The sequence below is a fragment of the Cherax quadricarinatus genome, chromosome 4, assembly GCF_038502225.1.
Source record: "Cherax quadricarinatus isolate ZL_2023a chromosome 4, ASM3850222v1, whole genome shotgun sequence".
NCBI lineage: Eukaryota > Metazoa > Arthropoda > Malacostraca > Decapoda > Parastacidae > Cherax > Cherax quadricarinatus.
This window is the reverse complement of record NC_091295.1, coordinates 19,188,398-19,200,737: the sequence shown is the minus strand read 5'-3', so window position 1 is coordinate 19,200,737 and position 12,340 is coordinate 19,188,398. Positions and strand designations below refer to the sequence as shown.

Sequence of the window (12,340 nt, the reverse complement as noted above, 5' to 3'; positions counted from 1 at the left end):
AACCCATTTCTCTGAATCCCTTCACAAAATATTACCCTGCTCACACTCCAACAGCTTGCTAAGTCCAAAAAGCCATTCATCATTATTCACTCCTATCTAACACACTCACACGTGCTTGCTGTATGTTCAAGCCCCTTGCACACAAAATCTCTTTTACCCTCTCCCTCCATCCTTTCCCAGGATGATCCCTTCCCCTCCTCTCCTCCATTACAGATTTATACACACTCCAAGTCATCCTATTTTGCTCCATCCTCTCTAAATGACCAACCCATCTCAAACCCTTCTTCAGCCCTCTCAATAACACTTTTAGTAACTCCACACCTCCTCCTAATTTTCACACTACAAATTCTCTTCAATTTTTTTTTTCGACAAGTCGGCCGTCTCCCACCGAGGCAGGGTGACCCAAAAAGAAAGAAAATCCCCAAAAAGAAAATACTTTCATCATTCAACACTTTCACCTCACTCACACATAATCACTGTTTTTGCAGAGGCTCCCAGAATGCAACAGCTTAGAAGTACACCTACCATCCGACTTACGACTGAGTTCGGTTCCGAGAAACCGGTCGTAAGTCGAAATGGTCGTAAGTCGAACTTTACTACTGAATATCAACAAAACATTTTTGTAATGACTTTATTTTATTGTTTTATTTTGTTATTTCATGTTTTACTTTACTTTTTATGTTGTTAGTACTGTATTTTATACTGTAAGGTTTAGGATAAACACTGTGTACAACACAAATAGTTGTTTATTTCCCAGAAATTTGGCATAAGAACATGGTCATAAGTCGAGTGGTCGTGAGTCGAGCAGGTCGTAAGTATAAAAATACACAATATATCCCTCCAAACTGCCAATCAACAAACCTCTGGCAGTCCTAAAAAGGCAAAAGACCAGGTTACTCAAATGAATGCCTGACCAACTAAGCTGTGGTTCATACAATGGGCACCATGTGGCCAACAGTAACAGCCTGGTCGATCAGGCCCTGATTCTCCAGGAGGCTTAGTCTGGGACTGGGCACTGGGGGAGCTGACCACAAGGAAAATTCCTTCAACTATAACAAACAGGCAATTACTCAAATACTTACTTGTAGTTCTTGAGACTTCTCTCGCCTCTCACGTCTGCGAATTTCTTCCTCACGCTCTACTTTCTCTCTCTTCTCTACAATTCTGAATGCTATTTCTTCTTTTTCTATTTGGGAGATTAAAATATTTTTAGGATCTTCTGGGAAGAATGCTCTTACTGGGTAAATTTTGGTAGTACTGTTTACAAAAGTTACAGCCAAGAAGTTACCATCGTCACTCACATTCACACAGTCTGAAAACACAATAATGATGAAGAGTAGAAATTTATCTACAAGACATTTCTTAAGTCATGCTAACTACCACATATTTTTTTTTTAACATGGTGGCCATTTCCCACCTAGGCAGGGTGACCCAAAAAAGAAAACACTTTCACCATCATGCAGCCAGCAGTAACAGCCTGGTTGATCAGGCCCTGATCCAACAGGAGACCTGGTTGTGGACCGGGCTGCAGGGGAATTGATCCCCAGAATGCTCTCCAGGTAAATAAATTGCACTATCACTGTCTTTGCAGAGGTGAAGAGATACAACAGTTTAGAAGTCACTCTAAACAGCAAATATCCCAAACCCCTCCTTTAAAGTAAAGGCACTGTACTTCCCATCTCCAGGACTCAAGTCTGGCTAAACAGTTTCCCTTAATATACCTTTGAATAGTTTCGAGAGCTTCTCTACTCTCTGAGCCCGGCCATGGGTCAGGCTCATCTGGTGCTTGCCTGGTCAACCAGGCTGTTGCTGCTGGAGGCCTGCTGCCCCACATATCCATCACAGCCTGGTTGATCTGGCACCTGGTGAAGATACTTGTCCAGTTTCCTCTTCAAGACTTCTACATTTGTTCCAGCCATGTTTCTGATATCTTCTGGTAAGATACTGAATAGTTTGGGACCCCAAATGTTCATATAGTGTTCCCTTATTGTCCCCACCACACCCCTGCTCCTCACTGGGTTTATTTTATACTTCCTCCCATATCTCTCATTCCAGTATGTTGTTATGGCAGTGTGCAGGTTTGGGACCAGGCCCTTGTGTACTTGTAGACAGCCTGTACTGTCTGCACAGACAGCCCATGCTGTCTGCCAGCTTAGTTCATATTTCGCGCCACTCATGTGCTGCCCTCTGTAGCCAGGCCTCTCGGTGGGCAAGCCAGCCTGTCTGCCCATGCCTCGCTTTCACTCACACAGCGGTGTGAGCATCCAGACACAGGTACAAGCAGGATCCAGCCAAAATTTGCCGAAATTCTCCGAGAATTGTAAGTGACCCCACGCTACAGCGTCCCACGCTGTTTCCCAAGTCACGTGTTCAGCGTCACTTGTATGTTGCTGCTGTTGTTGTTCAGCTCAGCACAGCTGTTTCAGCAAGCCAGAGGTGAATTTTGTGGTGATTTCTGCATCCAGTGTGAGCTTCTCTACGTGTTTGTGGGTGGGGGAGGAGGAGAGGAAGTGGCTGTTCCTCACCTTGCCCATGCTCACCCTACTCACGCTCACCCATCTACCATACACTCACCACTACTCACTCCCTCTGCTGTGTTTTCTGCTGTTTTCCGTGTGAATTCATTGCCAGAACTGTGTATCGGAGTGCCCGAGGCCACTCAAAGCTACGTGGGTCAGCATGCCATGTAGATCACGACGCCACGTGGATCACGACGCCACGTGGATCTACAAACCACGTGAGTTACCGAGCCAGATGTCCCAGGCCTCATGCTGTGGTCTGCTGCCCGCATCACATTGACGTCACCGACGATGCTGCCCAACTTCATGACGTCACGTTGTCTGCTGACGTCACCTCACGATGTCTGCCTGACGTCACCTCGAGATGTCTGCTGATGTCACCTCGCGACATCACATGATGTCACCATCGAGTGTTCAGTAATTATTAAAATATTGTCGAGAAGACTAAGAGAAGATATATGTCGTGTGTTAATTCCTCTCAGTCAGTGTTCTCACATGTTAGTGTACCGCATGTACAGCGGTGTGTTTAAAGTTTCCGTGTGTCCAGTGAGGTCTGAGCCAGACCTGAGTAGCACCACTGTGCTAAGTCACTCGATGTGACCAGTGCGTATGACAGCTGATGTCAAGTCAGCCCCGAGTGACCGAACCCTCTTGTACAGAAAGCTTTTATGCTCGTCGCTCGTGATGTTCTGCAGAATCGTACCTACTACGATTCCCATCGAGATTTGCTTCACTTCACCTCCAGACCGTCAGAGTGCAGTTATATGTAGAGAATCAAGTCTGGGGACGCTTAGACTAACCTCTGTGTCAGCCTCGTGTCACAAGCTTCAGTGAGCAGCCTGCACAAAGAAGATGTCACTTTGACTGCTAGCTCTCTCACTGCAGTCTGGTGTATGATGTTACGGCTCCCAGATGTTTCGCCCAGTCGTCTCTGCCACGACTCGCTCCACAACTCGCTCCACGCTCGCCGGCAGTGACAGCCCAGCGACAGTACCAGTCGAGAAGTGTCCTCCTGAGTCGCTTGCCAGAAGTCCTGCCTTGTTGCCGAGTTTTATCGACGCCTCACTCGAGGGCACCAGCATGTCATGCCCCAGGTTGAGTGAAACCTGCAGCGACTCCTACGATGACTGCTTCACTGTTCCAGAGGAGACCGTACCCTGTTACGTCACAGCTCAGCCGCAGCGATGCCTCCTGTGTTGCAGTATCTGTCCAGACGCAGGAAGGCGTGCAGTGATGCCCTTCGACGCTCACTGCCTTTGACCACGATGTTTAGCACACCCCACATGTTTTTTTCTTCCCTCCCTGTAGGAAGTTTTTTTTTTCATGTTCATATGTATACATATGTTTTTATTTTGTGTTCTGTGCCCTGTTCCTATGAGAGAGAGACCAAGTTTCTTTTACCACCAGTACTGTCGCGTCGGGACGACGGGCGGTAGGTGGCCGAGCGTATGTAGACAGCCTGTACTGTCTGCACAGACAGCCCATGCTGTCTGCCAGCTTAGTTCATATTTCGCGCCACTCAGGTGCTGCCCTCTGTAGCCAGGCCTCTCGGTGGGCAAGCCAGCCTGTCTGCCCATGCCTCGCTCTCACTCACACAGCGGCCTAGCAGCAAGACACAAGTACTAGTAGCTCTCTCTCGTGGGATGGCCCTTCCCGGGCCATGGGCACAACACAAGCCTGTGTACCCACCACGACATAACAATAAAGTAAGAAGCCTCCGAAGAAGTATATCATTTGAACCCCGCTACCATACTACCAAACAAACTCGTTATATACTTTCCAGGTATATATTATCATGTAGCTCTCTCTCCTCTGCTCCAATGAGTACATGTTCAAGACTTGAAAGCATTTCCAGTAGTTTAGGTGCTTTACTGGCTCAATGTGAGCCGTAAACGATCTCTGTATTTGTTCCAGCTCCGATATTTCTCCTGCTTTGAACGGGGCTGTCAGTACTGAGCAATATTCTAAGTGAGGGAGCACTAGTGATTTGAAGAGTGTCACCATTGGCATTAGCATTTCCCCTGTTTTGAAAGTTCTCAATACCCACCCCATCATCTTCCTGGCTGTCATAATCTTCATGGTCTTTGTCTTTAGTAAAGTCCCAAAAACCATTCGTCTCCACTCAGTCCTATCTAACACATTCACACTTGCCTGCTGTATGTCCAAGCACCTTGCACACACAATAATTTTTAACCCCTCCCTCCATCCTTTCCTAAGGCGACCCCTACCCTTCCTTCCCTCTGGCAAGTCATCCTAACCATACCACGGGCGGGGATAGAACCCGCGATCAGAGAGTCTCAAAACTCCAGATCGTCGTGTTAGCCACTGGTCCAGCTAGCCACAATAAGATTCGTCCAACTAGGTATATTTCTACACCATAGGAAGGTTAGCATAGGCACCACTGTGACCACAAATGCAAGTCTTTACAGTTAAATCTCCAGCTAGTGTGGCCATGATGAACTCTAGCTCAAGCCCCCTCAAAGCCGTCAACATGACGGCAATCGTGTCATTACGATTTCGTGAGTCAAGTCATCCTATTTTGCTCCATCCTCTCTAAATTACCAAACCACCTCAACATCCCTTCCTCATCCCTCTGAACAATACTTTTAGTAACTCCACACCTCCTAATTTCCACATTACGAATTCTCTGAATAATATTTACGTCACATATGACATAAATATTAGACACGGCATCTCCACAGACACCTCATTACACCACCCACCTTTTTTCCTTCATCAACCTTATAACAATGTCAATAATGCTTGAGAATTGTAGGATGCTACAGTCTTCATCCAGGCTCACTTATATACAAAGTAAAGTGTATAATAATCAATGATCTCATGGAAGCAACCTTTGCAGCCTCACTAGAAGAGAGTTGTGAGGTTCTCAAGGTGGTTTGGGCACTGAATAGGATGACCAGAAGGGTGTAAAAATCTGTGAAAGAAAGGGGAGGGGGTTAGGGGTCATCTTAGAAAGGGTTGGAGGGTGTACAGGAGGTTTTGTGTGCTGCAGGCTTATCATCCAAAAGGACAATGTGTATTAGACTGAAGTGGGAACAAGCGGTTTTTATGGCTTGGCGTTCTATTGGAGTGTGAGCAAGGTAACATTTATTAAGGGACTTAGGAAAACCAGTTAACTGGACTTGAGTTCTGAAAATGGGAATTACAGTTCCTGAACCATGCAGGAGGGGTGAAGATATTGATTTATGATATCCACACATATCTGGCAAGATGGCCAGATCTGTACAGACTGGTGTCAAAAAATATACATACATAATACAGAAATTAACTCTTGGTACTAACCAATATTAAATCTCTGAGATCTTATAGTCTTCAGCTTGGTTGCAGTTGCAAAATCAATGATGTTTAACATGCCAGTAGAGTTTAAGAGAGCCAAAACCTGTATGAATGAGAACAGAATATCACAATACTGTTAATGTTAAAAAACACTCTTATCTGAAAATAAAACACAATGAATAATAAATTATGTAAGTTACAAAAATTGTTCCACTGTTTATAAAAAAAAAAATGAAATCTGCATATCTCAATCCTTAGAACTTATTGTAGCACTTTATAAAGCACTCATCTTACACACACACATATATTTCCTCATACGCTACTAGCAATTATTTTTTCATAATTTTCTGTATATCAGGTAAGCAGATGCAATTAAACAAAAGAAACATGCAGAAAGTACCTGAGAGTAGTTTGGATGCACAGGAGGGAGGAACACTGGCTGGAAGATATCAGAGCATGATGTAGGCAGCTGGACTACCTGAGTAACACTTCGACTAACAAGAGAGTATGTAACTAAAAGGTGACTCTTCCCTCCTCCCACCAGCCACTCACCTCCTCTGAAAATAGAAATATTATTAATTTACCATTTTTTTTCATCACGCCGGCCATCTCCCACTGAGGCAGGGTGACCCCCCCCCCCAAAAAAAAAAAAACTTTCACTATCATTCACACTATCACTGTCTTTGCAGAAGTGCTTTTGGGAGATTCTAAAGAGAAGGTTAGTGAGCGAGTTTGGGAGATGTGCAAAGAAAGAAAGTTGAAAGTGAACATAGATAAGAGTAAGGTGACGAGGGCATCAAATGAGTTAGGTAAAAAAAATGGATATAACATTGCAGGGAAGGAGTATGTGTTCAGATATTTGGGAGTAGGTTTGTCAGCAGATGGGTTTATGAATGACGAGGTAATCATAGAACTGATGAAAGAAGAAAGGTCAGTGGTACATTAAGGTATCTGTGGAGACAAAGAACATTATTCATGGAAGCAAAGAAGAGAATGTATGAGAGTATAGTAGCACCAACACTCTTATATGGGTGTGAAGCATGGGTAGTAAATGTTGCAGTGCGAAGGAGGCTGGAGGCAGTGATGTCATGTTTAACCTTTTGACTGTTTTGGTCGTATATATACGTCTTACGAGCCAGTGTTTCGGACGTATATATACTCAATAATTCAAGCGGCTTCAAATCAAGCAGGAGAAAGCTGGTAGGCCCACATGTGAGAGAATGGGTCTGTGTGGTCAGTGTGCACTATATAAAAAAAAATCCTGCAGCACACAGTGCATAATGAGAAAAAAAACTTACAGTTTTTTGGATTAAAATGCCGACTTTGAGGTGTATTTTCGTATAGTATTTATCATTGTATACTCGTTTTCATGGTCTCACATGATAAAATGGAAAACATATTACAGAAATAGTTATGATTTTGATTAGTTTAACAATGAAAACGACTTTGAAATTGAGTTCAACGTAGTGGAAATGTTCGATTTTTACCAATGTTCAGGAGTAAGCAAAGCACACCACATGTCCAATACACGTCAACTGGGGAGTCTAATATTCTTTTACTAGTGCACTGATATTATTTATACCATTTTTACAATAATGCAGTAGTCTGCATAACAGTAAATTTTGTATTTTTTTGTATGAATAAAAAATAAAAATAGAAAGCAATAGTAATATAAGAGGGGCCTAGAGATGTGACTAATGAACAGAGGATATGTTATTTTAGTGCCAAGAATGTCTACACTGTTTATTCTGGACCCTATTTTGAAACTGGCATCTTTTTTAATTTGCATGAAATTGGCCAAATTGCCAATTTCTGACCACTTTATTGGGTAGTTCAAATCGGTAAATGGGCAGTTTCTTGTACTCAACTGATAGAAAAAATGGAGTTGTAAAGAAATAGCTATAAGTTTGGTCAACTGGAACAAAAGAATTGGCCAAAAACACGGCTCAAAGTCGGCAAAATCGCCGATGCGTATGTGTCGCCAAGACCGCTAACTTCGTGGGAGCGTAATTCCGTGAGTTTTCGACCAAATTTTGTACTTTTTTTTCGTCATTACCATTGGGAAAAGGTTCTCTATCATTTCATAAGAAAAAATATTTTTTTTTTCCAAAAATTTGGCGACATAGAATGACAGTTTCAGAAAGGGGCTTGCGACAGTCAAAGGGTTAAGGGCAATGTGTGGTGTAAATTTGAAAATTAGGAGGAGAAGGTGTGGAGTTATTAAAAGTATTATGCTGAGGGCTGAGGAGGGAGTTGTTGAGGTGGTTTGGTTATTTAGAGAGGGTGGAGCAAAATAGGATGACTTGGAGGGTGTATAAATCTGTAGTGGAGTGGAGGAGGGGTAGTGGTCATCCTAAGAAAGGATGAAGGGAGGGGATAAAAGAGGGTTTGTGTGCAAGGGGCTTGGACATACAGCAGGCATGCGTGAGCATGTTAAACAGGAGTGAATGGAGACTTGACAAGCTGTTGGAGTTTGAGCAGAATAATATTTTGCGAAGGGATTCAGGGAAACAGGTTAGCTGGACCTGAGTCCTAGAGGTGTGAAGTACAATGCCTGCAATTTAAAGGAGGGGTTTGGGATATTTGTTGTTTGGAGTGACATCTCAACTGTCATATCTGTGCACCTCTGCAAAGACAGTGACTATGTGTAAATGATGGTGAAAGTGCTGAGTGATGGTGAAAATGTTACTTTCTTTTTTGTGTCACCCTGCCTTGGTGGGAGATGGCCAAAGTGTTAATTTTTTTTTTTAAACACATTGGCCATTTCCCACCAAGGCAGGGTGGCTCGAAAAAGAAGAAGCATTTCCATCATTCACTCCATCACCCTCTTGCTAGAGGCATGCCTACACTAGTTATAAAACTACAACATCAACACCCCTCCTTCAGAGTATAGGCGCTGCATTTCCCACCTCCAGGACTCAAGTCCAACCTGCCAGTTTCCACGAATCTCTTCATAAATGTTACCTTGCTCACACTCCAACAGCACGTCAAGTCATCAAAACCATTTGTCTCCACTCGCTCCTATCTAACACACTCACACATGCTTGCTGGAAGTCAAAACCCCTCACACACAAAACCTCCTTTATCCCCTCCCTCCAACCTTTCCTAGGCTGACCCCTACCCTGCCTTCTGTCCACTACAGATTTATATGCTCTCCAAGTCATTCTAGTTTGTTTCATCCTCTCTAAATGTCCGAGCCACCTCAACCCTCTGGATAATACTTTTAGTAACCCCGTACCTCTTCCTAATTTCCACACTACGGATTCTCTACATTATATTCACACCACACATTGTTTTCAGACATGACATCTCCACTGACTCCAGCCTTCTCCTTGTTTCAACATTCACCACCCATGATTCACACTCATATAAGAACAATGGCATAGCTACACTCTCATACATTCCCCTCTTTGTTTCCATAGATAATGTTCTTTGTCTCCACAGACTCCTCAGTTCACCATTTCATCTTCTTCCCCCTCATCAATTTTACGATTCACCTTTTCTTTTATAGACCCATCTGACGACAAGTCCACTCCTCCATACCTCCTCCCTCCATTCTGATATCCAATCTTTCATTACCTAAATAATAATAATAAATAATAATAATATACAATAATAAATAATAATAACAATACTAAATAATAATAATAAATAATAATCAATATTTAAAAGTGATAACAGCCATGGTAGTTACCTAGTACAGTACAGCAACTGGTTCAGTCATTATTATACATGGAAAGCTCTAAACCTGCGTGTATGTCACTTCAAGCTACACAGTAAGGGTGAGGCCGAGGGTGGGTCTTTCTGGGAATTACAAGATTGGCACACTACTAAACTGTATTCATCCAACCTTTGTGATTAATACTGAATTATAAGAAACAATCTGCATAAAGGTGGAACTGTCAGACAAGAAGGCAGAGTTAACATGTCATGGCATTGAAGGACAGGTTGAATACAGTATGCTCTCATATGAATAAAATCATCAAACAAAAGATGGTAAACTGCTAACATGACCAACAATTCAGAGTGACATCAAGTGCCAGTCTGGGAGGTGATCATGTGTTAGGCTGGTGTGACCAACACCTAGGAATGAGATTGTTTTGCAACCAATAGCTATAAAGAAAGAATAGCTAAACGCCAAATGAAGCTTGAGTAAAAGAACAGCCAGATGGGTACTGATGCAAAGTAAATATGCTATACACAATCTTGCAACTGCTGTGTTAGTACTAGATAACAATGGGTACTAAAGTAGAGTAAATATGCTGTCCACAATCTTGCAGCTGCTGTGTTACTACTGGATAACAATCAGCAACTGACAACCACCTATGGAAAGTGCAATGCCCAATACAGTGGACCCTCGACCAATGATGGCATCGTCTAACGTTAAATCCGACTAGTGGTACATTTTAACGCAAAAAATTTTGCCTCGACTAGCGCTACAAATCTCGACCAACACGATTCGTTTCGTCTGAGACGTGTCCACTTGTGGCCAGTGTTTACAAGCCAGTCAGCCACTGCGGTCCCATCCAAACATACAATCAGAGCATTTCATATTATCACAGCGTTTTTAGTGATTACACCTGCAAAATAAGTCACCATGGGCCCCAAGAAAGCTTCTAGTGCCAACCCTACAGCAAATAGGGTGAGAATTACTATGGATATAAGGAAAGAGATCATTGCTAAGTATGAAAGTGGAGTGTGTGTCTCTGAGCTGGCCAGGTTGTACACAAAACCCCAATCAACCATCGCTCTTATTGTGGCCAAGAAAACGGCAATCAAGAAAGCTGTTCTTGCCAAAGGTGCAACTATGTTTTCGAAACTGAGATCGCAAGTGATAGAAGATGTTGAGAGACTGTTATTGGTGTGGATAAACGAAAAACAGATAGCAGGAGATAGCATCTCTCAAGCGATCATATGTGAAAAGGCTAGGAAGTTGCATGAGGATTTAATTTGAAAAATGCCTGCAACTAGTGGTGATGTGAGTGAATTTAAGGCCAGCAAAGGTTGGTTTGAGAAATTTAAGAATCGTAGTGGCATACATAGTGTGATAAGGCATGGTGAGGCTGCCAGTTTGGACCAAAAAGCAGCTGAAAAATATGTGCAGGAATTCAAGGAGTACATACAGAGTGAAGAATTGAAACCTGAACACGTGTTTAATTGTGACACTGACAATGTTGTGAAACACTTTAGGAATGTCATAAAGGAACGGGAGGTACAGGCCTCTATGGACAGATATGTTGTGCGACAGAGGTCCAGTGACTCTCAAGCTGGTCCTAGTGGCATTAAAAGAAGAAGGTAAGTAACCCCGGAAAAGGACTTGACACCTCAAGTCCTAATGGAAGGGGATTCCCCTTCTAAACACTAACACCATCCACAGTCTCCCCTCCTCCCATCCCATCAATCATCACCAGATCTTCAATAAAGATAAGTGTCATGTAATTGTACATGTCTTCTTCAGTTTGTGTGTATTAAAATTAATATTTCACATGGTAAAATTTTTTTTTTTCAATACTTTTTGGGTGTCTTGCACAGATTAATTTGATTTCCATTATTTCTTATGAGGAAAATTAACTTGACTAACGATAATTTTGATTAATGATGAGCTCTCAGGAACGGATTAATATTGTTGGTAGAGGGTCCACTATATATTTTGTACTTTTATATGGTTAGTACTAGTCATAACTGGTTTCTTTTTCTGTCTCATAAACACGCTAGATAACAAGGATATCTTGCTACTCCTACTTACACTTTGGTCACACTTCACAGACACGCACATGCATATACACATACATACATCTAGGTTTTTCTCCTTTTTCTAAATAACTCTTGTTCTTCTTTATTTCTTCTATTGTCCATGGGGAAGTGGAAAAGAATCTTTCCTCCGTAAGCCATGCGTGTTGTATGAGGCGACTAAAATGCCGGGAGCAATGGGCTAGTAACCCCTTCTCCTGTAGACATTTACTAAAAAAGAGAAGAAGAAAAACTTTATAAAACTGGGATGCTTGAATGTGCGTTGATGTAGTGCGGATGACAAGAAACATGATTGCTGATGTTATGAATGAAAAGAAGTTGGATGTCCTGGCCCTAAGTGAAACAAAGCTGAAGGGGGTAGGGGCGTTTCGGTGGGGGGAAATAAATGGGATTAAATCTGGAGTATCTGAGAGAGTTAGAGCAAAGGAAGGGGTAGCAGTAATGTTGAAGGGTCAGTTATGGAAGGAGAAAAGAGAATATGAATGTGTAAATTCAAGAATTATGTGGATTAAAGTAAAGGTTGGATGTGAAAAGTGGGTCATAATAAGCATGTATGCACCTGGAGAAGAGAGGAATGCAGAGGAGAGAGAGAGATTTTGGGAGATGTTAAGTGAATGTATAGGAGCCTTTGAACCAAGTGAGAGAGTAATTGTGATAGGGGACCTGAATGCTAAAGTAGGAGAAACTTTTAGAGAGGGTGTGGTAGGTAAGTTTGGGGTGCCAGGTGTAAATGATAATGGGAGCCCTTTGATTGAACTTTGTATAGAAAGGGG

At 42.6% G+C, this 12,340-nt stretch overlaps 1 protein-coding gene across 8 annotated transcripts in view; it reads right to left on the bottom strand.

Annotated features, from left to right (window-relative positions):
- LOC128684165 (TBC1 domain family member 31) overlaps positions 1 to 12,340 on the bottom strand; it is a 132,138-nt gene that overhangs the window by 56,977 nt on the left and 62,821 nt on the right. For 7 of the 8 annotated variants that reach the window (XM_070094980.1, XM_053770291.2, XM_070094982.1 and 4 more), the window contains 3 exons: positions 6,217 to 6,373; positions 5,823 to 5,919; positions 1,083 to 1,312 (listed from right to left, as the gene is read on the bottom strand). In XM_070094980.1, the coding sequence (XP_069951081.1) occupies positions 1,083 to 1,312; positions 5,823 to 5,919; positions 6,217 to 6,373 (484 nt within the window). The remainder of the gene's footprint in view (positions 1 to 1,082; positions 1,313 to 5,822; positions 5,920 to 6,216; positions 6,374 to 12,340) is intronic. The other variant, XM_070094988.1, reaches the window with a different exon arrangement.